The sequence below is a fragment of the Dama dama genome, chromosome 7, assembly GCF_033118175.1.
Source record: "Dama dama isolate Ldn47 chromosome 7, ASM3311817v1, whole genome shotgun sequence".
In the NCBI taxonomy this organism is placed as follows: Eukaryota; Metazoa; Chordata; class Mammalia; order Artiodactyla; family Cervidae; genus Dama; species Dama dama.
In genome coordinates this window covers 12,747,760-12,773,321 of record NC_083687.1, presented here as the reverse complement: position 1 = coordinate 12,773,321, position 25,562 = coordinate 12,747,760, and the positions used below count along the sequence as shown (strand labels likewise).

General features: G+C 46.6%; 1 protein-coding gene across 1 annotated transcript in view; it reads right to left on the bottom strand.

Moving 5' to 3' along the window:
- Positions 1–15,711, bottom strand: part of PNPLA1 (patatin like phospholipase domain containing 1) — a 52,448-nt gene extending 36,737 nt beyond the window's left edge. The window contains exon 1 of the mRNA XM_061146065.1: positions 15,507–15,711. Coding sequence (XP_061002048.1) covers positions 15,507–15,711 — 205 coding nt within the window. The remainder of the gene's footprint in view (positions 1–15,506) is intronic.
- Positions 15,712–25,562: the final 9,851 nt, after the last annotated feature.

Below are 25,562 nucleotides of genomic sequence, written 5' to 3'. Positions count from 1 at the left end.
CTTACTAGGTATTCAAGAATGAAATGAAAGCACTATCTAATGTTCCCTTATTTCTGTTTTGCTCCTCCTTATATCCCCAGCACTTAATTCAGTACCTGGCACACTCTGGGGACTTAATAAATGTGGAATAAATCAATAGTGAATGGTGAAGGACTCCCCTGGTGGTCCGGTGGATAAGAATCCTCCTGCCAATGCAGGGGACATGGGTTCGGTCCCTGGTCCAGGAAGATTCCACGTGCTATGGGGCAACTAAGCCTGTGCTCCGCAACTACTGAGCCGGCTTTATAGAATTTGTGTGCTGCAACTACTGAAGCTTGCACCTAGTGCCCGTGTTCCCCAACAAGAGAAGCCCCGGCAATGAGAAGTCCTCATACTGCAGCAAGACAGCAGCCCCCGCTCGCTGAAACTAGAGAAAACCGACACAGCAACGAAGACCTAGGGAAGCCATAAATTAATTAACCAATTTTTTAAAATAATGAATGATGAAAAATGGATGGATGATTGAATGAACTGAAGGAAGAGATCAAAGAGTATCTTCTCTATTGGACTGTTGGGACTCTTCCTGACTGGTGGTCAGGAAGGTGGATTTCTTCAGTGACTCAGCTGGACTTGGGGTTTCGAGGGGGCAAACCACAGAGCAATTTGCTCTGTCAAGCCTGGTCCTAACTCTTGCTCCTACATCTGTAGACACAGGAGCCTGAGCTGTGACTGAAGAGGAGATTCTTCTTTACGTGGCGATCTCAGGAGGATAGAGGAGGGTTACCCTCAGGACTGATGAGTCAATTCCCAATTCAAATGTGAGTCAAACCAGTCTAGGTATTTCTTTATCATTTGTCTGCCTCTTTTTTCCCTGTAGAATTGGAAATAGAACTCAAACCAAATTCGATCCCAAAGAGAAGCAAAGAAAATATCTCTATTTTAATACTCTCTAAGTGAGCTGGTCTAAAAATGGATCCACCAAATGTAGTGTAGGATCCTGGATTGGATCCTGGGACAGAAAAAGGACATCAATAGAAAAACTGGTGAAATCTATAGTTGATGTTAATGTATCAACGTTAATGCCTGAGGGTTGGCAAATGGACTGTGGTTATGTGAGAGGGTAACATTAGGTGAAGGATGGGGGCTTTCCAGGTGGTGCTAGTGGTAAAGAACCTGCCTGCCAATGCAGGAGACACAGAGATGCAGATTTGATCCCTGGGTTGGGAAAATCTCTTGGAGGAGGGCATGACAACCCACTCTAGTATTCTTGACTGGAGAATCCCATGGATAGAGGAGCCTGGTGGACTACAGTCCCTAGGGTTGCAGAACATCGGACAAGGCTGAAGAAACTTGACAGGCACACGTGGGTGAAGGATATAAGGAACTATCTGTACTATCTTCACAACTTTTCTGAATATCTATCATTATTTCACAATAACAAGTTTATTATTATTAAAAAAAAAAAACAAAACAACAAAGGTTGACCAAGGCAATTAGACCCACAGTGCCTGCCACCCAGCAGGGGCTCAGTTAACATCTGCCAATATTGAGGGGACTGGATTAATATAGGTCACCTGCATGAGTTGCTTTCCAAATAGATGTTTCCACTGCATAACCAACACATTCAGAATTTTACCCAATTTTCCATTCAGCTGTCTTCTACTTTAGTCCAGAGGCTTGTTTGGGGAAAATAATTTTTTGTCTATTTGGTTGGAGAGATTAAACATGTAAAATACAAATTACTTTCTATTCAGTGAATTGAAAGATACTGATTCCAACATGATAGGGGGAGTTACAACCACCCCCACCCAGTGATGTCATTTCTGTACATTTTACAAAAAGTTTTTTTGTTTTTTTTGCATATATCATGTCATTTGATCTCACTTTCTTAACCAATGTGCAAATGATTGTTTGGCCCATGGAGTTTGGTAGGAGAGCTGGCATGTTGCTTGCAAAGCAACTGCTGAAATCATTAGAGAAGCTAAAGAAATGTAAGAATGAAGAGAGTTCCAGTCTTGGCTCATTGTGGTAGCTAATCTCTCTGAACACCTGTTTCCCACTTTGTAAAATGGGTATAAATATAGGACGGTGAGAAGATAAATTAAATGATTCATGCAAAGCTTTAGGCATAATACCTGGCACATTCCAAGGGCCTGATAAATAGTATTATTAGTGTGAGTCAGAGCAGAGTTCATGTTACAGAAAACACTGCCGTGTCAGGCAGATAAAGAACTCTGGGGATGATTTTTGATGAGGACATTTTGATTCTGAAAAATGCACCCAGCAGCCAGGGCTGAACTTCAGGTTGTATCTGGACAACAACACACACCATACACTCGCTGGCAAGAGGGAAAAAGAGTGGCTTTCATTCATGTCTTAAAGAACTTTGGAGAGGCTTCTAGTTTCACTAATGGAGCGCTGAGCTGAAAAGAAAACTCTCCAGCTTTAGTAACAACATTGTCTTCATCATCAATGACCACAACAAAACTGCGGTTGACTTCACAAGGAAGAAAGAAAACAGAAATGAAGAAGGAACTGAAAGCCAGTGCTGGGTGAGAGAAAGCTGTTGCTGTGATTATCGGACCAGAAACTGGCAGCGACAGGGGCCTTGGTTCTGGGCTGTGTGAGGGCCAGTTGAACCGAGACCCTGCTTAAAGCCAGGGCCATCCAACGGCTGCTGGGCCAATGAAACGTGGCAATGGTTTGCCTCTGTGTAGGGCCCTGAGTGAAACAGCACAAAATCTCCCATAAACATGCAAAGCCCCCAAGCCGGCATTACCTGTGGTTTAGAGCTTGAACTGACACAACCTACAGGGTAATCACCATAAACATTGGTCCTGAGTTGCTGATCACCCCGGGCGCCTGGCCAGGGCCTAGGCAAACCAGCTCAGACAGTCCTTCCACTGCCCAGGCCACACAGAATTCCCATAGAAAAACCAAGTCCTTGTGCAGATGAGTTCACAATTAAAGTATCAAAAAATATTAACTGGACCAGGTTGGAGTCCAGTTCTCTGTTTTAATAAATTTAACAACATCTCTAGGGTATTCTTGTAGTTAAGTTTGAAAACTGCCGCATGACCCATGCTTCTCCATTTCAAGATCATTTTCTTTTCCCTTGTTCACCCATTCATTCAACATTCATTCATCAAAGACTTATTCTGTGATGAATATTTGCCCAGCACATTCAGGATATCTTTTGTCTCTCATCATAATGTCCTAGGGATGTGTTCCTACCCCCAAGTTCCAGACGGGAAAACTAAGGAGGGGGCAGGTCGCTGGTGGGCCGAGGCCCAGCCCAGCCTAGCTGCTTCTTCCTGGGAGCTGCGTTCTCCATCAGCCCTGCCGAGTCTTGCCCCTTGACTGAGCCACAGACAGGCATGTGGGTGACTGAGGAAAGAAGTCACCAGAGCCGAGTTTCTCACAGAGGCACTGGTGTCCTCCCAGCACCCACCCCTGGGGCCCCAGCGGGTCCACTAACAGGACTACCCCTGAGTCACCTGCCAATGGCAATAGCTTCAGCCGCCCGTGGCTCCAGGGCCTCAGGAGGGGTGGCAGGGGGCTGCCCGAGGCAGCAGCGGCCAGGCATGGGAGGCAGACCAAAACACCCGTCTCCACTGCAAGAGTCATGCTGGGTTCTGTCGTACCCACGTGTGTGGGGTGCGGCCCAAACTACTCCCCTGGGCCTCCCAGGGGCTTTGCAGAGTCCTTTTGGAACCCATTTCCTGTCCGGAAGGACACCTCGCCTTCCTTCCTGACAATGCAAGCCCGTCTGTTGCACCTGCAAATCTCACAACCTGGAAGACTCTTCTCTCAGAGCACACAGTTCTCCTCCCTTCCTTCCGCCTCCGAGAGGCCTCCCCGCCCAGCCCACCTGAGACCTCACCCTCTGATCACTCTCCACACCCTTCGCCCGCTTTATTTTCTCCTTTAAGCATGCCTGTTGATGTTTTTCTGTATGTTGAGTTATTTATGGCTTGATTTCACCGAGAGAGTGCCAGCTTCATGAAGGTAGAGTGCTGTTTTGTTCAAGGCTGTGTCCCTAGGCCTTAGAATGAGCAACAGGACAAATGGCCTGTCTTATCCTTCAGCCAGAAACTGGTCCTCAACTTTTTTGTCTGCACATTAAGTAGGTTAGACTCAAACAATGACTTTCAAACTTTAAAAAAAAAATCATTGGAGATCAGGGGAGGCACAGGAAAAAAAAATCACTGGAATACTTTCTTTAAATGAAATTTTCTGAAGAATGGAAACTAGCAGGGTTGTACTCACTGCAGCTGGAGGAAGGCCGTGGGGCTCCAGTGTGCACCCTCTCCCTGCTCTTTTCTGCCTAGCCCCACCTCGGCCCCCCCAGAATCCCGGGGTTCCTTAGAACACAGTTTGGAAATCACTAGCCTGAGTGAGGTCCACCTTCAATCAGTCACTTCCACTTCCAAAGGATAAATATAATCATCCATAAAGTTGAGGAGCTGGAGTTGCTGACCTTCCTTCTATGGCATTCTAGTATTATAAGTCATATTAGGTAAACCCCAAAGTAGAAATTGCAGACACATTCAGTGTCACGCCTGCCAAAGGCTGGCAATTGTCAGGAGTCTATCAAGCAGTACTTGTTGGACCAGTAGTTTGTGTGAGCCACGGGACCAATTAGATCTCAGATTGCTCAACCAATCTAGTTGATGGGATGAGACACAACGTCTGAAACAATTAAGACAGGATACCATCAAGTAGTCAGATTCTGTGGGTGAACTTGAGATCCCAGAAAGAGATCCAGTGGGGTAAAATGGGAGGGTGTGTTGGGAAGAGGTGTTTTCCCTGGAGAGGAAAACCAAAGGTCTAGGCAGGGGACACGGAAGGACTGGGGGGCACTCACATGCCAGCTGCCAGGAGGGCAGCTTGCTGATGGCTCAGTGCTGAGTCCCTTCTCAGCCAACACACTGGACTTGACCTGGAGTTTATGAAATCCAGATCTTGGTCCCAGGAAGGGGCAGACTTTTTCCATCATCATCATCATATATCTCATATATCAAACTATAACTACCATGACAATGACTGCTAGCTGTCCCCAATATCCATTCTCCCCTTTCTCCTTAGTAGTCGAGCCTCTGATTTTTAGCTGGACACACGGCATTCCAGAATAGAGTCTACATTTCCCAGGCTCCCTTGCAGCCAGGTGTGGTCATGAAAATGAGCTCTGATCCATGGGATGTGGGGTGACCTGATGTGTGTCATCTTCAAGGCCTGCCCTCAGAGGGAAGAGGTGTGCCCCCTTTTCCCCTCTGCAACTAGCTGGAATGCACAGGTGGTGAGGAGCCCTCTTGGACTGTGAGCAACACAGTGGAAGGAACCGGGGTCCTAACCTGGAGCCACCACACCAGCCCTGGGGGGGCTAGGGTGCAAAGACCATAAGAGCACGCAATGCTCTTGTGTTTTGTCGAAGCTCTGCTAGCCCAACCAGTGCAACTGCAGTGTCAATCCGAGTTTGCAAAGCTCATACCCAGGGACCACTGCTGATCCCGGAGCCAGCTGTGGGGAGGGCTTGGCAGGCATATTCCCTCCCACTGCTCGGTAGCTGAGCTGAGTCTCAGGGTGGCCTGGCCAAGGTCACTTGCTGCTGAGTGGATTGCTGGGACCAGAGGAAAGGGAAGGTGGACAGAGTTTGGACTTTGGGTTCAGACTAGCTTTAGTTTGAAGCCCACCTCCCTGCTTCCTAAACCCTGTTCTGAAAAAACATGTGAAAATAAGGTGAATGGCAAACTAGACTCACATTGTGACTGTAGACGCTTTTGTTCTCAGAATCCAGAGAGCCTGCTTCCTAGACAAGTGCTCTTTCCCACGAGGGTTCCCATCTCTGAGACAAGCGCCCTCCGAGAGCCAGCCATGGGAGCACCAAGGGACCAACGGGAGTGAGGAGACTCTCAGAGGGGTGATGTCTGCGGTGGGCCTTGGAGGATGGGGAGACGGGACCCAGGGAGAAAAGAAAGGGGCCAGCACCGCTGGGAGAGGGAACAGCTTGAGCAAAGGCCCAGAGACAGGACACATCCCGAGACGGCTATGCACGTGAAGAGGAGAACTCTCAATTCCAACCCTCATCCCCAGCTCCCTCCTTTTAATATTTTACTTAGTGGTTTGGATGTTTAGTGGGTTGTCCCTGTGAGAAGGCAGTGGAAGAGACCTTGGAAAATAATGTTACTTTCAGAGGACAAAACAAAGTCACCTGATGGGCTCAGCTAAAAGGCAGCTAAAAGTCCCCTGCCCCTGTCCCCCACCCAGCAAGGGAACAGCCCCTGAGGCTGGCACCCACTCAGCCCCATTCTGTGCCAGGAGACCAACCAGCCTCACTCCCCCGGCCTCTCAGACTCACAGTCCTCATCTGGAGAGATACCTGTTGTGAAATGTTCCAGCAGAAAACAAAGCCTAGGGAGGCTACATGCAAATTCTATGCAGATTCAAATTTGTTTCAAAATGATGTTAAAAGAAATAGAACAAAGCAGGGTGGGGAATATGCAGATGAAGCCCGATCAGTAAATATTGGTAACTGTTGAAGTTAGATGATCGATGGGTTCTTGAGGGTGCATTATATTATTCTCTCCAAGACACTTGAAAATTTTCCACTTAAAAAAGTTATTTAAGAGCTTCTCTGGTGGCTCAGTGGTAAAGAATCTGCCTGCCAATGCAGGAGACACGGGTTTGATCCCTGGGCCAGGAGGATCTCACATGCAACCGAGCAACTAAGCCTTTGCGTCACAACAACTGAGCCTGTGCTCTAGAGCTTGGGAGCCACAACTACTGAGCCCGTGTGCTGCAACTAGTAAACTCCGAGCTTTAGAAGCTGAGGAGCTAGTTTAGCTGGTTGAGTAGTAGTTTAGTTCTCTGTGCTCCACAATAAGATGAACCACCGCAATGAGAAGCCCACACACCACAACTAGAGAGTAGCCCCCACTCGCCACAACTAGAGAAAAGCCCAGGCAGCAACGAAGACCCAGCACAGCCAAGAATAAATAAATATATATTTTTAAAGTTATTTAAGGACTTCCCTGGCAGTTCAGTGGTTAAGACTCCACACTCCCAATGCAAGGGGCATGGGTTTGATCCCTGGTTGGGGAACTAACCACATGCCAAGCAATGTGGCCAAAAAAGAAAGTTATTTGAAAGTTTAAGAAATGTACATGAATGTTCATAACGACATCATTTATAATAGCTCAAACTAAAAACAACCCAAACATTCCCTGACAAATGGATTTTAAAAATGTGTTATACCCACAGAAGGAAACATTATTCAGCAATAAAAAGGAGTGAAGTACTGACATGTGCTATAATGGATGAGTTTAGAAAACACTCTGCTAAGTGAAAGAAGCCAGACACAAAAGGACAAATATTGTATTGTATAGACTCCATTTATATTAAATGTCCAGAATAGGCAAATCTATAGAGACAAAAGTAGCTTAGTGGCTGCCAGGCAATTGAATGGAGGAATTGAGAGGTAACAGTTAAGGGGTTTGGGGTTTCTTTGACAGATAATTAAAATGTTGTATGATTGATTATGATGTTGGATATACAACTTTGCAAATATACGAAAAGCCATAGAAAAACAAAAACATCCAGTAGAGGCTCTGAGCCATGGGTTTTCATGAGCTTCGATGTGAACTTGGGCAAAGGGTAAGGTATGGACCAGCCCCTGAAACAAGGTCTGTCTTCCTTATTTATGGCTCAGCCAGAGGAATTCACAGAATCTAGTCCAGTCTGAAGCCTCTGGAGTAACACCATTTTTCTCTATTCTGGAAAAATCCATGCCCCATTAATAAATATGGAATTTTATTAGTCCTCAAATGCCTGACCCATTTCCACTGCCCGGTTGTACAATCCTAGACTCTCAAGGGGTAGTACATCTTAGTTTTGCCAAGTGCACTGGGGCTTAACTGAGGCTGCACACCAGGATCACCTGGGAGTTGAATAAACACTGGTGCTGGCTTCCTCCCCAAGAGATCCTCATTTAATTAGTGTGGGGGAGAAGCCTGGGCAGTGGATGTTTTAAAAGCTCCCAGGTGATTCAAACGTGCAAGATTGAGAATCATTGACTAAGTGAAGAATTTTTTAATGACTAGGAAAAAATATCAAATGTGTAGCATGGAGTATGGTGAGTATTCGGTCATGAAACTTCTCTTTTAGATTTATGTTCACACTGGGTCACAATATGAAAAGTACTTCTTACTGTAACTTTTAGCCTGGGAGTTTAGAGACCTCAGGTTGACGGGTCAAGTCAGTCACCGAGCTAAATGAAGGGGACCCACCAGAGGCATTCAGGTGCCCTCCAGCTGCTGCATGGGCCTCTCCAAGGACAGATGCTCCCCTGCTTCCAAATAGCCCTATCCCACCTTGGACAACTCTTGCTGAGTCAAAAGCTGCCTTTCTGAAATTCTCACATCAAACCCTGACACCAGAGGACTGAAGTCTTCACCACCCCTTGAAGGCATTATGTGTCCCAATCACGTGACTTTGCCCTGTTGTCAAGCAGAGTCCGGCTAGAAGCTGAGGCTCCTGCCCAACCTGTCTCTACATGTCAGATTTCTACTCATCTCTCAAGCCCCTGGACTTCCCCGGTGGTTCAGACGGTAAAGCGTCTGCCTACAATGCGGGAGACCTGGGTTCAGTCCCTGGGTCAGGAAGATCTCCTGGAGAAGGAAGTGGCAACCCTCTCCAGTATTCTTGCCTGAAAAATCCCATGGACGGAGGAGCCTGGTAGGCTACAGTCCATGGGGTCGAAAAGAGTCAGACACGACTGAGCGACTTCACTTTACTTTTCAAGCCCTGTCTCGAACGCCCCTTCCATGAGGTCTCCCACTATGGGATCTGTTTGCTCTCTCCCTCTGTACTCTTCTGCCTTTTAATTTTCCAATGTATGGTTGGAACTTATTGTACTATAACTAGTTGGTTACTGCCTTTGAGTTTGAGTAAACCATAAGCTCCTTGAGGGCATGGGTGGAGCTTCGTCTTGTGTTATATCTCTGTATCTTCTGCAGGGCCCAGTATATGCTCCATACACAATCATTGAATGAATGAATGAATAATCGGCTTGCCATGAAGTTTTTATAGCGAGGGAAGTACCAAGTAGCAGCTTAAGTGGGGATGGGATTTTAAGTTCACCAAATCCTCATTCTTTGATAAGAAAAAAAATGCATAAGTTTGGCATTTGAGCTAGTGCTTGAAAGGTAAGTTGAAATTTGACAGGGAGAGACAGGTCAAGGAGCAGTTTCTAGCCTCAGGTTGGAAATCCTGAATCCCTGCCACTGGTTGTCAGGGAAACCATCTCTCCTCAGATGGGTAAAAGAATGAACATTCTTTCTCTAATGCAATTCTAATGAAAACCAGGCTCTTGTGTTAAATGTTTTGCAAACATTTTCAGGTGCCCCCAAATTGCCTCTAATGCAGAACTAGGCACATGTCAGTAGAAGATGGACCCACTGCTGCCTCCGCTTCCAATGAACAGAACACAATCTTAGGACAGAAAAGCCCAGGCTGGGAACAAGAGGACGGGGCTTGGCCTGGAGGAGAGAGGTTGGGGGGCGTGTGTTGAAGGAGTCTTTTTAAAAGAGACAAGCCTGTTATTTGTATGCAGATAGTAAGATTAGTTACACATAAAGTATAAGATAATCTACCAAGGAACTTTTAGAACTATTTGAGGATGTTCATGAGGTTGCCCAAGACAATATCAACAAACAAAAGCCATCAACATTACTTTTATATCAGCAATAATCAAATAGATTAGAAAACACCGTAGAAAAAAGATGGTGTTTCCTATAGCAACAAAAGCTATTAAATCTCATAAAAGACCCAAAAAATCTTTACTAAAGGACAAAAAACTGTCAGAAGAGACAGAGAGATGGGTAGGCTATTAATATATTATAAATGAGAAGCTATAATTTCAATCAAAATCCTAATAGAGCTCTTTCACATGGGGGAAAAGGGGGTCAAGAATAAGAGTCAAAGGATTTCCCTGGCAGTACAGTGGATAAGAATCTGTCTGCCAATGCAGGGGACACAGTTTTGATCCCTGGTCTAGGAAGATTCCACGTGCCACAGAGCAACTAAGCCCGTGCGCTACAGTTCCTGAGCCCAAGCACTCACCTACTGAAGCCCGGACGCCTAGAGCCCACGCTCCACAACAAGAGACGCCGCCGCAATGAAAAGTCTGCAGAGCAACTAGAGAGGAGCCCCTGCCCACCACAACTAGAGGGAAAGCAAAGACCTAGTGCAACAACAACAAAAACGGACAAAAAGAGTAAGAGGGCCAATATTTGAAGAAGAAATCGAAAAAAGGAGGAGAGGGCTGCCATATGTGCTGTACCCTTATCATAAGACCATCATGATCAAAATACTGTGATATAGTGCAGAAATAGACAAGATTCACCTATAGAAGAGAAGGGAGACTCCAGGGATTCCAGGAACTTGAATAAGCCAGAGGCAGCATCTCAAACAAGTGTGGAAAGTGTTGCCTATAAATAGTGTGGGGTATAAGCTTACCTCAATCAAAATCTTCTATTTCTACCTCAAAAGAGCTACAAAATAAATTTCAGATGGATGAACTTAGATATGAAAGAGCAAAATTTCCAAACTCTTGAAAGAAAATACAGAAGTAATCATTATAACAAAGTAAAGATATTAAAAAACACAAATTGTAGGCGGAAAAGATTTGATATCCCTGACTGCATCAAAATTGGGACTTTCTAAGCAACAAAAGACGTTGTCAGATAAAAAGCCAAGCTATGGAATGAGATAAGATAGCTACAATGTCCATAGCTGACAAATGATTCACGTACAGCCTATATAAAGAACACCTACAAGTTGAAGAGAAAAAGATGAGCAGGAAAGGGTCATGAGCAGGTAAGTTACAGAAGAGGAAACACAAGTGGGGACTTCTCTGGTAGTCCAGTGGCTAAGACTCTATGCTCCCAATGCAGGGTCCTGGGTTCAATCCCTGGTCAGTGAATTAGATCCCACATGTCACAACTGAAGATCTCCCGTGAACGAAGACTCAGCACAGCCAAGTAAAATGTTTGTTTTTTTTTTTAAAGAGAAAACACAAGTGGTTGATAAATACACAGAGATGTTTAACAACACTAGTAATCAGGGTGTGCAGATTAAATAAGCAAAATAAAATGAGATATAACTTCACATTCATCAGACTGATTTAAAACTCTTCAGTCTTGGGAGTTCTCTGGTGGCCTACTGGTTAGGATTCTGCACTTTCACTGCCATGGCCCAGGTTTAATCCCTAATCAGGGAACTGAGATCCTGCAAGCCACCTGGTGTAGCCAAAAAACCAAAAAACTCTACAGTTTGATAGTCCCAAGGGTTGATGATGCCATTGTGGGGAAATCAGGAACTGCTAGTGGTTGAATTGTTACAACCACTTTGGCTAGTAATTTAGCCAAGTCTGGTGAATTTCATGTGGTGTGTATCCTCGGGAAACATTCCATGTGGACCTGAGAGACCCAAACAAGGATGCTCACTGCAGTGTTTTTTATAACAACAAAAACTTGGCCATGTCCATCAACAGAGTGAACCACGATATAGTTTTAATGGAATAGATACGGAAAGAGGTGAAGAGGATTAAAGAAAATCAGGAGACTGAGTCCTGGTTCTTGCTCTGCTTCTAACTGATGACAGGATGGGGCAAGTCATGTATCCCTCTTCACTGAGTGCTCTCCCCAGACTTTCTCATGGCTCACTCCCTCCCCTCCTTCAGGTCTATGTGCAAATTCCACCTACTCAGAGAGGCTTCCCGGACCCTGGTGTCCATACAACCAGTATCCATGCCCCCTGACACTGCTTTGTCAAGAACCAGAGTGGTGGGATTTCCCTAGTGGTCCAGTGACTAAGACTCTGAGCTCCCAACGCAGGGGGGCCCAGGTTCGATTCCTGGTCAGGGAACTAGATCCCACAACGAAATATCCCTCAAGCCGCAACGAAGATCCTTAGTGCCACAACTAAGACCTGGTGCAGTCAAGTAAATAGATATTTATTTTAAAAAAAGAAGAAGGAGGAGAGGAAGCAGCAGCACAGTGGCTTAAAGGTCAGGCCAGGTTAAAACACCAGCTTTACCAACTGCTGTTTGCATGACCTTAGGCAAGTGATTTAAGCTTGCTGTGACTCAGTTTCCTGCTCTGTAAAATGGAGACAATAGTAGTTTTCACCTCAGAGGGTTGCTGTGAGGACTGAATGAGTTAATACACCAAAGAGAACAGTGCCTGATATGGGGGAGGGCTGGTTAGCCGTAAACTGCATGGCAGTTAAAGTGAGTGAAGTACACTTGAGTCACATGGCTCAATCTCATAAACATGCTGCTGAATGAAAAGAGCACACCCCTCACCCTTCCGTGAACTTCTCTCCCAATCACAGGCGCGTGGCCGGCGCGCAGACCAGCCCCTGGTCACACCGCCGTCAGGCGTCCTTCTCATGGGTCTGAGTCCCTGTCCCCCGGCATCCACGTCCCTCACAGCCTGGCCAAGTCAGTTTTCAGTTCAGTTCAGTTCAATCGCTCAGTCGTGTCCGACTCTGCGACCCCGTGGACTGCAGCACGCCAGACCTCCCTGTCCATCACCAACTCCCAGAGTTTACCCAAACTCATGTCCATTGAGTCGGTGATGCCGTCCAACCATTTGGGCAGTGTTTATTGATTGAACGGGATTAATTCTGAAAGTCCTCAAAGGCCCAAAGACAAGGACACCACTGACCCTTTTGGCTGGTGCATTTTAAGAAGTTGAACTAAAGACATGAGGAGGTGGGGGCAGTGCAGCAGGTGAATGACCTGAGTACCTGGAAAGAGAGAGAAATCCCAGAAATGGGGGTGTCTCCAGTGGGAGGGAGTCTGTGACTCCAAGACCAGGGAGTAGGGGACCCTCACCCCAGTCCCTTTCTGAAGGCCTGTCCTAGGGTCCAATGGGTGACTGAAGGATGAACTGCTACCTTCACAGAGGACTTGACGTTAAAAAAAAGATCTAGAAGGATCCAAGCAGGAGGGGAAGTGGGATTGGGGACAAAGTGGGGAGGTGAGTGAAGGTTTTTTTTTTTTTTTAATACTCTAAATACTTTTGCATTGTTTGAATTGAGAAAGAAGTGATTACTTGTGAATTATGAGAAAAAAAATGTATCTTGCATGGAAGAGGTACTCAGGGAATGGGTATTACAATTATTCTTTAAAACAGAGAGAAAGACATCTCACCCAGCACAGATCCGCAGGCAGGAGGGGGCCCTGTTCTCTCCCCTCCTCACTCCGCAGCAGGCTCTTCGTCCCTGGCCCTTCCTCCAATGTGGACCCTAAAGCGGATGGCCTCACTGTTCTCACTGCCCGGCTGCTGCCCTGTTCATCGCTCACCTCAGAGAACAGCCTCCTACTGCTCTCCCTGTTTCTTTTTTTCTTTCCCCCTTTCTTTCATTGTTCTTTCAACTTTATTTTTTTATATTTATTTTCAATTGTCAACTTTATTATTTTTTATATTTATTTATTTTTAATAGATTGATGATTGCTTTACAATATCGGTTTGTTTTCTGTCATATATCAACATGAATTAACCTCCCTCTTGAATCTCCCTCCTTTCTCCCACCCATTCCCACCCTTCTGGGTTGTTACAAGTTTGAGTTCCCGGAGCCAGAGTCCCTTGGACTGCAAGGAGATCCAACCAGTCCATCCTAAAGGAGATCAGTCCTCGGTGTTCATTGGAAGGACTGATGCTGAAGCTGAAACTCCAATACTTTGGCCACCTGATGGGAAGAGCTGACTCATTGAAAAAGACCCTGATGCTGGGAAAGATTGAAGGTGGGAGGAAAAGGGGATAACAGAGGATGAGATGGTTGGGTGGCATCACCGACTCAATGGAGATGAGTTTGGGTAAACTCGGGAAGTTGGTGATGGACAGGGAGGCCTGGCGTGCTGTGGTCCATGGGGTTGTGAAGAGTCGAACACGACTGAACGACTGAACTGAACTAAGTCATACTGCAAATTCCCGCCGGCTGTCTATTTACACGCATTAGTACACGCACTCCACACTACTCTCCCCCTTCATTTCACCCCCTCCCTCCCCTCCCCCAGCGTTGCTCTCCTTGTTTCTGCCCTGACCCTCTGTGTCACTCCCCACAGCCGGGCAGTTGATGCATACCAACCAATTCACTCACTCACGCCATTAACCCTCTAACGTGACCTGAGGATGAGACGTGAGTAGAATCTCAGCGGGACAGACGCAGAAACTGCGGCACAGAGCGTCCAACCGTGCGCCCCCGGCCCACACCATGAAGCGCCCGCGCGGGGATCCCACCCCTGGGGGACTGTGCTCCAGCCCCCGCTCTCGGCCACCTGTCCCCTCTGCCTCCCTCCTTCCTCCCCACTCCCCAGGAGCGAAATCGGTTCTCCCCGCTACAAGGGCCACGTGACCTGGCCCCTGCCTGCCCCTCCAGCCTCACCCCCACCCGGCTCCTCCTCACTCCCCAACGCCATGGGCTCCATGGCTGGTCCTGCACCCGGAACAGCCTTTTCTTCCCAATCATCAAACGGCTTGCTCCCGCTTCACTCGGATTTCTGCTTGAATGTCACCTCCTCCAAAAGGGCCTCCCTGACCACCCTTTCTCAAACAGTTCCCACTTTATTCTCTGACTCTTTCCTGCTGTGATTTTATTCATAGTTCTTATCACTTCCTCATCTGACGTTATGAGACTACTTGTTCGGAGGCTTATCCTGTGTCTCCACTGTCTCTAGAATTTCTGTTCCGTGAGGGCAGGGACTTTGTCCCCAGTGCCCGGAACACAGGCTCCCGCAGAATGGCAGTGCAGTAAATGAACAAATGCTCCGCCTCTCTGCCCCCGTTGCCCAGGCAGCCCACGTGGACGTCAGTCTGCTCCGGGACCGGTCTGGGCCTCCCGTGTGGGCTGCTCCGAACAGTCCATGGGATGGCGTTCCTGCGTCTCTGTGTCGCCCCATCCTTCCCCCCGGCCTTCTGGACAAGTTGGGCAGAAGGCAAAGTGAGGCCTCCCATATTCCTTCCTAGTTTCCCTGCGCCAACCCCTGTCCATCCCTCCAAGCCCAGGGCTTTCACTTCCAGTCGCTTGGAAGCTGGTCTGACGAATCCACCCCCACCAGGATGATGAAGATGTCAACTTGTCCTTCCCAAGGACATTTGCATTTTTTAGTGAGGCCAAGCTGGAGCAGCTCTTCACCCAGCGTATGCCTGTGTCATGGTGTAACTCCCAAGACAGGATGTTTCAGAGAGATACCACTTTTCCCTCTCCCAGATCCTGGGAGACAATGTCACAGGTCAAAGTGTTGAGGGAGACGGAGAGAGAGTTCCAAGCTCAGCCAGTGGGTCAGAGACTGGGACCCGGCAAACCCTGACCACAAATGCTATCCCACTCAACTTACATCTTCCTTTCCCACCACCCAGAAGACCTGGCTTTGTTCCCCAAAGCATCCCCAAGCCACCCTCAGGCTCTGCTTTGTGGAACCCCTCAGAGGCTCCCCAGGGAACCCAGAACAAAAGCCTTACCCATTTCGATCCCACAGATCACCAAGGCTGCCACCACCGCACCTGCTGACGTCCCAGCAAAGCGATGGGTTGTTTCCAGCATCCGGGGGGCCAGGTCCCGAAGGGCGTCCACCGCCCCGGCCTGGTAGAAGGAGAGGAACCCGCTGCCCGAGAAGGAGATGGAATGAGGGGTGTCCGGGTCCCCCTTAAACACCTGTTCTTCCATCTCCTCAACCTGGGGCCTCCCGGGGAAGGGAGGAACCTCTCAGAGCCGATGTGCCTGAATGCCAGCCACCCTCCTGTTGAAACTCGCAGCCAAGGTTCCCTGCCAGCCCAGAGCCTGGAATGTGGCTGTCGCTCCCCGGGCGGCTGGGACACCCACGGGTGGCTCAGGCAGCAGCTGCCTGGGCCTGTTGAACTCGGCCAGGAGGCAGCCCCAAAGCCTCGTAAAGGCCCCCGGCGGGTAGCGTCCTGGCCCTGCGAGCGCCCTCCTCTGCACTTGTCTGGGACACCTTGGATCGCAGGTGGCCGCCGCGCAGGGCCGGACCCAGGAAGAGGTGCTGCTCAGCCCTGAGTCCCGAAGGGTTCACTCATTGGGTTGCAAAACCTCCGAGGATGGGTATGGGGTGGCACCTCCCTCCCCCGCACGCCACAGCTGGAAAGGATGTAAACGCTGGCCTCCTTCTAGGAGAGGGTATTCCTTTCCCCCAGCGACAGGGTTGCCAAGTTGGCTCTGGTTTCTGAGGGAGACTCGGCTCACAGCACCCATGCCCCCACCGCGACGCCCCTCCCTGGGATCCTGCTCCAGGCTCCAGGTGGCATGTGTGAGGTATGACACAATTATTTTTATTTGTTCTTGCATAAGTGCCCCTTTGCTTACTCATCTGTTTATTCACATGTTAGGACTGGCCACCGGCAAAAGTGTAAAGGAAAAGAGTTTGGGCTCCAGGGCCCCCACCCACTGCCTCTCCAGCTCTCGCCTTCTCTCCTCCGCCCTTCGCCAACACACCAACTCTTAGCACTCTCTGTCCAAGCCCTGAATCTCTGCACTGTCTCCTAAGTGTCCCGCAAGAAATCATTCTGAGATCTCCATCATTCTGTGTTAGGGCATCATACTGGAAGCTATCCTCACTTTGAAATGAGACGTTTGAGATGTCAGTATCTAACCCCAAGGATGAACAGCTTGGGACCCCAGATGTGGGGCCATCTGGGTCAGGGTAGAGAGATGATTTGGAGCCTAAAGGGAAAGGAAGGTGGTGGGGGGACCAAGGGTAGCTCCAAGGAGCCTGGGTCATGCCAGTCTACAGCAGTGCAACATGGTCCTGGCAAGGAGAGTCTTCCTCACTACCAGCAAATGTCACTGCCTGAGGATGTTGCAAGGCAGCGAGGTGGCAGGTGTCCCCCTTCTCTGTCCCCCCAGGGCACACAGAAGCAGAATTGGAATGGAGACACAAAGTTTCCTGCCCAAAGCTCAGTCCAGCTCCAATCTCTGCTAGGATGTGATAGCCACACTGAACCCACCAGGGGAAGTGAAGTGAAGTGAAAGTCATTTAGTCGTGTCTGACTCTTTGCAACCCCATGGACTGTAGCCTGCCAGGCTCCTCTGTCCATGGAATTCTCCAGGCCAGAATCCTGGTGTGGGTAACCGTTCCCTTCTCCAGGGGATCTTCCCAACCCAGGGATCGAACCCAGGTCTCCCACACTGCAGGTGGATTCTTTACTATTTGAGCCACCGGGGAAGCCCAAAACCCACCAGGGGACCTCCCGCCAACTCTGCTCGCCTTACTGATCTAGTGGAACTTCACGCTGGGGAGCAGTGCCCAGTGTTAGGTCAGGAAGGGGTTTTCTGTCTTGGGTAGGTAGTTCCAGGTATATAATTACCTCTATTTGAGAAGGGAACTCCTGACTAAATGTGTCTGCAACAGAGAAAATGCGTGCGCACCTGTGTCTGCCTTTGCGTGTGTGTGTGCAGACTCACACACACACACACAGATCTGAGACCACCGACAGGCTGGGGTGAAGAGTAGGGTGAGGCTGGGTGGAGTCCAATCAGCTTTTGGCACATTGAGACCCTGCCTCCGGGAGATGGGAGGGAGTGGAAGCCTCAGCCCCTTACACTGACACCTACACTTGGGAACAAGATAGACAAATGAGAAATAACCAGAGAACCGTACAAGGCAGTCTATAATGAAGTACCAAATTGTGCAGGGCTGAGATTCCTGCCAGAAAAGTTCAGAGATGAGAGTGAACAGCTTGGGCTGGAACCTTCAGAGAAGCTATGTGATAGAGTTGTGGGTTGGGGGGTTTAAAGAAGCTAGCAGGCGGAGGGAGGGTACTATAGCAAGAAGCAGTGTGCAGTCCTTACAGAGAGTGAAGGGGTGTGATGGCAGGCAGTTACACAGGATGAAGGACTCTGGATTAGACAGACATGGGTTGAAGCCCAGTTCTATTATTTATAGGCAGTGTGACATGTGATAACCTCTCCAGGCCTCGGTTTTCCTCATCTGTAAAATGGGGACAATAATGCATATACTGTACAGGAACTGTAAAACATAAGATATGGTTATAAAATGCCTGGCACATGGTGTGTCTCTTATTATTAAAGGGCAGTAAGGGCCAAGGCTTCTAGAACAGGTGGAGCTGGGAGCCAAGGTGGAATAGAAAGATGGGGTCAACAGTGGAAGGTGGGATGCACTTGCAACGTGTAGGAGGAGCTAGAAGAATTCTCGAGGGGGAGAGTCTTGGAAAGGCAGTGAGACAGGCTGGAGGATGAGGAAGGAGGATAGAGCTACATCCTCCTATGGATGTTGGTGGCCAGGTTACAGGCTGAAGAAAGATAAGTTAATGATGCCATTGCATCAGAGATTCAGAGGACCTGGGGACCGGTTGGATAGGCAGGATGAGTCATGGCTGATGCCCATTTTTAGCCTGGGTGCTGGGAGGGGTGGGGTTGCCTTTGGCAGTCTTGGGAAAACTAGGACAGAGCTGGGGAAACTGGGTGGAGAGCGAGTTTACAACATGTCTGAGATGATAGCAGGACATTGGAACTTTGGAGGAGGGGCAGGGTAAGGCTCCAGAGAGGGGGAGAGAGACCCCTGCCGTTGAGCAGCAGAGAAGGATGAGCAGCTGGAGGGGGGCATGGTGTCATGTTGAAGGAAGACAACCTTGGACAAGTATTCTTCCTGATCATCTTGCTCTTCCCAGTGAAAGAAAAGGCAAGGCCACCTGTTGTACGTGGACTGCGGGGGCTTGAGAAGGCTGGGACCCCATCACCCTTTCAAAGATACCACTGTGGGACTTCCCTGGCGGTCCAGTGGTTCAGACTCTGCACTTCCACTGCAGGGGGCACAGGTTCGATCCCTGGTCAGGGAACTAAGATCCCACATGCCTTGCGATGTGGCAAAAAATTTAAAAAAAGAAAGAAAGCAAAGACAGTGTTGAGCCCTGCCTCTGTTCCGGGCACCTTGCTCCTCGGGCCTAGTTGTTGGATTAGGCCACCGTCCTCACTGAGGAAAGATATTTTTCAGTTCCACGGGGATAGTGGAGACCACAGCAGGTACAGCACAGCGTCTATGCGTGCATGGTGAGTCGCTTCAGTCGTGTCCGACTCTTTGCAACCCCGTGGACTGTAGCCTGCCGGGTGCTATGCAAACAAGCAAACTATAAACTCACTGGGAAGGCCCCATGGGAGCTGTCAACGTGCTCCCACATGCTGACCCCGGCAGAGAGCTCTACACACCTGACTTGGGCTTTGGGGCCACAGGGTTCACCCACCCTGTCCCTCGTCCCATTGCCCCTTGTTCCTGGCATTGTGCTCAAAGCCCTGAGAGCTCCAAGCAGACGCCGTCAGGAAAGGATCACCTTCTGACACCTGCATTTGATTTTTAAAGTCAGCTCATAATCCTCTGAGATGTTTTACTCCAAGTTAACTCCTCTTATGATTCATCAGCCTCTGAGGAAATCGCATGTAAGAAACTGAGACTGCTTATCCCACATGATTCCAACAAAACAACCCAAAGGAATTTATAGAAGAACCTGGGGTTTCCATAAATATAAAATATGTGAAATCACCCAGGACACAGCTCTTGGGGAGAAAGACGGCATTGAGATTCCATGTTAGCTTTTCATGGATGGTGTACCTCCCTTTACTTAAATCTTATAAAAATGTTTATTTAGTGAAGAACCTGGTTGTTTCTGGACGTGAAAGAATATGAACGTCATAGCATTGTCCTTGAGTAACCTTCTCAATGCCATTTAACCTGAATCGAATGAAGGCCTAGCTTCTAGTTATAGTGAACACAGAGTATGAAGGGAAACCTCTTGATCAGTCGTGTCTGGCTCTTTGTAACCCCATGGACTGTAGCCCGCCAGGCTTCTCTGTCCGTGGGGATTCTCCAGGCAAGAATACTGGAGTGGGTTGCCATTTCCTTCTCCAGGGGATCTTCCTGACCCCAGGATCAAACTCAAGTCTCCTGTGTCTCCTGCTTTGGCAGGCAGATTCTTTACCACTGAGCCATGTGGGGAAGCCTACAGAGTATGAAGGAACAAGTTAAATGACACCATGTGAAAACAAAGACAAACTGAAACTGGGGGAAGGTCTGGTAGATAGCATTGCTACTCAGCAGCCATGCCCAGCCTGCGGCTCCTTGCTCCCCTCCCCATGAGCAGTTAAAAGGGCAGATACTTGATTTCCCAGCCTCCCTTGCAGCAAGAGACCAACATAAGAGCCAGTTCTGGTCAATGAGAAGTAAGGGGGAATCTGCTGGAGCTATGGCAGCCGTCTTGTACCCATCATGGAAAACAGGCAGACATACTAAGTGTATTAGTTATCTATGGCCTTGTCACAAATAACTTCAAAACTTAATTCCCTCAACTAATAAACACTTATGAACTTACACAGTTTCCAAGCTTTAGGAACCTGGTAATGGTCTCTCATGAGGTCGTAGTCAAGCTGATAGCCAGGGTTGCAATCACCCCAAGGGTCTTGGGGATGGAAGAATCCACTTTCAAATGCACTCTCACGGTTGTTAGTAGGCACCAGATCTTAGCTGGCTCTTGATAGAAAGCTTCACCACCTGGGTCTCTTCACTGTACTGCTCACAAGATAACAAGTTTCTTTTGCCAGAGTGAGAGGTGCAAGGGAGTGATAGAGAGTAAGAGACAGCGAGTGTGAACCCCCGATGGAAGCCATAGTCTTTTTACAAGATTCTCAGAAGTGATACCATTCCTTCTGCCATATTCACACCCCTCCCACACTTTACCAGGGTTGGTCTGTGAGACCAGAAGGTGAGAATTCTTAGAGACAAAGGAGGCTGGCTACTTCACTGAGGATAGCAGAAGAGAAAGACAGAAAGAGCCTGGGTCTTTGAGAAGATTGTTGAGTGACTGTACCAACCCCCAAACCATTTGTACGCTTCCTTTTATATCAGATAATTGAATGCCTTTATTGTTGAACCCACTGTGCATTTGACATTTGCTGCCAAAAACCTCAGGATTAATGCAAGAACTATTCAGTATTTTTAGTAAGATGTAGAAACGATCTTGAGAAGAACAGATAAAAAACTAGTCCTGTGTTTTTAGAGGAAATACTTTCAGGTATAGATAGTTATTATAGCTGAAATCTGATTCATAAAAATTCTAAAAAATTCAATCTGAAAATTTCAGATGAATTTTATTATACCTTTTGGAAATTGTTTATCAACTATTACTTCAGTTAGAAGAAACAGAATATTTTTTTATTCCTTATTCTCCCTAAAAAACAAGTGGTGTTCTACTAATTAATTGGATAGTCCTCTAATATAGCACTTGACTTTTGAGGTGTGTGACTTAGTTTTTATACACTTGACCAACATATATGTATATCCTCTGTGGGCTGAAAGTGTTTACACCTTTTATGAAAAGTCTGTAATAATAATAGTAAAAGACTTAAGGTGAGAAGAGAAACTTGATACCCTTAAGATGGGGACAGAGCTTGCTAGGTTATGACATAACCCTGTCATGCTGTCCTTTCATATGACCTTGAGATCATTCATGCAAGCGAAATTACACCTTCTTCTCATTATGAAAGAGCTCAAACATACAGTAAAGTACTGAAAATAGAACAGCAAACAACCATATACCTACCAGACAGATTGAACTGATCTTAACATTTTATCACATCTTGGACAAATATTCGCTTGGTTTTAAAGAAATGGAATATTACAGATAGAGGTGAAACTTCCTTTGAACTCTTTCCTGGTTTTACTCCTACTCTTCCTTCTGTGGGAAACCTTGTCCCAGATTGGAAAGTCTTTCTCTTCCATGTTTTTATATTTTTATTACATGAATATGTTTTATAAACAATATATAGTATTGTTTTACAAATATTTTAAATTTCATATAAGCAAACACATTGACTTCTACTGCAATTTGCTGCTTTCATTCAGCGTTGGGATACATGGCTCTAGTCACTGCTCTTAGTAACCTATTTTATGACCATGGGGCGAAGTATTCATTATCCCCTTATTGATGAGCATTCAGGTTGTTTCCAGTGATTTATATCCAACAATGCTGCAGTGAAAACTCTTTATTATTCATTTCCCTTTACCTGATACAGGAATTTCTCAGGTCACAATGTGGGTGTATCAGTAGTATCCGTGGGATTTTATTTTATGAAGGTGACTGAGCGGTGACATGGAAAAGCTAATGCCAATGAAAGAAAACTTTTATTACTTACATCCTGGATTCAAGGAGGCTTGCCATGCCATGCATGGCCTCATGGAGAGGCACCAGGTTTGGTCAGGAGATGGATGGGATGAGGGGAAGGTGTGGCACAGAAACTTCATTGTGTTTTCTGCAAGAAAGGCAAGGCAGGGCAGAGAAGGAGCTTAGGATTGACCCATTTAAATAGTGTCAGCAGGCTCTGGCCTATAGAGGTGGTCTCGAGGTGTCTGGAACCTAGTCCTGGGTGATTAGGGGAGAGGAGTATTGCTTCCTGGAGTATAGCCGCCAGATGGAGGAGGTGGTTCCGAGTAAGGGCTCTGGATTGGTTACTGTGCTATGAAAGGAGTGCTTTGAGCCCTTTGCTGTCACCAAGAATTGGCCTACCCTAGGAGGAGTGGTCTCTCCTCAGTAGGAAGGCCACAAATGCCAGAGCATTGTGAATACATACAAGGGGACATCCCTGGCAGTCTAGTGGTTAAGACTCTGCCCTTCTATTGCAGGGGGCGTGGGTTTGATCCCTGGTCAGGAAACTAAGATCCCACATCCTGCCCCCCACAAATTTTATATATATATATGTGTGTGTGTGTGTGTATGTGTATATACACACATATATGATGTTGCTCAGGCACTAAATTGTGTCCGACTCTTTGTGACCCCATGGACTGCAGGCTTCCCTGACCTCCACCATCTCCCAGACTTTGCCCAAATTCATGTCCACTGAGTCATTGATGCTATTTAACCATCTCATCCTCTGCCACTCCCTTCTCCTTTTGCATCCAATCTTTCCCAGCATCAGGGTCTTTTCCAATGAGTCAGCTCTTTGTATCACGTGGCCAAAGTATTGGAGATAGCAAGCTCCAAAGTATTGGAGCTTCAGCATCAATCCTTCCAATGAATATTCAGGGTTGATTTCCTTTAGGATTGATTGGTTTGATCTCCTTGCAGTCCAAAGGACTATCAACATATATACTAATATATACACACACAATAGGAAAATAGGGCACTTCTTCAATTTGACCAGTTGTTGCCAAATTGCACTCTGGAGTGGATGTACCATTTTATGCTCCCAGTCAATAAGAGATCTAATAGCGTCCCTTCTCTTGGTATCACTAGAGTTTTTAAATGTTGCCAATTTGAAGGGTGGGCTTCCCAGGTGGCTCAGTGGTAAAGAATCCACCTGCCAATGCAGGTGACACAAGAGACACGGGTTTGGTCCCTGGAGTAGGAAATGACACCCAACTCCAGTATTCTTGCCTGGAAAATTCCATGGGCAGAAAAGCCTGGCGGGCTTCAGTCCATTGGGCTCAAAAGAATCAGACACAACTGAACGACTAAGCAACAACAATCTGAAGGGTGTGAACTCACTGCTGTTCCACTGATATTTTCCTGATTATTTATGAGGCTAGGCATCATCTCATATTTCATGTCCTTCCAGATTCCTCTTCTCTGAATTACTTATTCTTAGCCTTTCCCCACTGGGGTGAGGGCAGTTAATAATGTGTAGTCACGGATGCTAATATTAGCTCCACTAAATGCATTGTAAATATCCTTTCCCAGTTTGTGACCTGTCTTTTGACTTTTTTATAATGTCTCTATGGTACCAAATTTTAAAATTTTAATGTAGTAAAGTGTATCATTCTTTCCCTTTATGGCTTAAGTGCTTGTATCTTTAAGTCATAAAGATGCCCTCTCATATTAAATAGAGTCTTGGTTATTTTAAATGATTTACGTATCAAGCCTAAGCTATTCATTTAATCTCCCTTGAAAAACTGCCTTCTGGTTTGGCATCACGAGTTTTAAAATAGTGGCTTGTCCAAAAAGTTCCTTCAGTTTTTTAAGTAAAAATAAAAGACATACTTTTCATTTTCACCAAGAACTTCATTGAATAACATGTTTACTGTTTTGTTCCCCCTACCTTGTGCCATTTTTCAGACAGCTTCATAAAAATTCCATCTCCCCAAAATGTTTTATCTTTTTTAAGTGAAGAATTGTTCCAGGTGCCTTTTACAGTCTTACAGGAATTGAAATATTTTCCATTAAGAAAATTGCATAAAGACTGAAATAAATGGACTTGTGAACGTGCAATGTCTGGTGAATATGGTGGATGAATCAGAATTTTCCAGCCAAGTTGTTAACAGTTTTTGCCTGGTCATCAGAGAAACATGCAGTCTTGCATTATCCTTGTGGGAGATTATGCGTTTTCTGTTGATTAATTCCAGAAGCTTTTCATGAAGTGCTGTCTTCAGTTGGTCTCATTGGAAGCACTGGTGGTGGTGGGGGTGGTTGTGTTGCTAAGTCGAGTCTGACTCTTGCAACCCCATGGACTGTAGCCCGCCAGGCTCCTCTGTCCATGGGATTCTCCAGGCAAGAATACTGAAGTGGGTTGCCGTTTCCTTCTCCAATTGGAAGCAGTACTTGTTGGAATTAATCATTTGGTTTTCCAGAAGGAGCTCATAATAGAGCCCCCTTCCTATCCCACATAGACACATCATCCTCTTCTTTGGATGAAGCCTGGCCTTTGATGTGGTTGTTGGTGATTCATTTTGCTTGTCCCGCAGTCTCTTCTGTTCCACATTATCGTACCATATTCACTTTTCATTGCCCATCACAATTTGTTTTAAAAATGGAACATTTTCATTATGTTTAAGTAGAGAATTGCATGTGGAAATATGATCAGGAAGGTTTTTATCTCTTATGTGAAACTCAAAGTGATGAACATAACCAAGCTGGTGCAAATGATTTTCAGTGCTTGATTTGGATATTTTGAGCATGTCAGCTATCTCTCACATGGTAATAACACTGATTGTTCTCAATTAATGTTTCAATTTGCTTGCTATCTACTTCAACTGGTATATCTGTCTGTGGAACGTAGTCCAGTGAGAAATCTCCAGCACAAAACTTCTCAAACCGCTTTGACACATTTCATCAGACACAGCACCTTCTCCATACACTGCACAAACATTTTCTTGCATTTCAGTTGCGTTTTTAGTTTTCTCATATAAAGCAAACTATGCTGAAAATGTTGCTTTTTTTCTTATATCTTCAATATTAAAATGGCTACACAAAATTCACCAATTTTGATAGTTTTTTTTAAATGCACACTGATAATGGTAGCTGTCACAATACAATCTAACAAAACTGCTTTGAATCAAGTTAAAGACAACTAAGCGCTACTATAGCCAACTTACGGAATGAAATGAATGAATATTTTGACCAACCCGATAAATACTTGCAGGGATTTATCCTGCAGAAATACTCATAAGATTCCCTCCACCTTCTCAGTATATGCACAGGGTAGTTAAATAGAGCACCAACTGTAATAGCAAAAATATAGAAAGTAACCTAAGTATCTATCAGTGGAAAGCTAGTTAAATT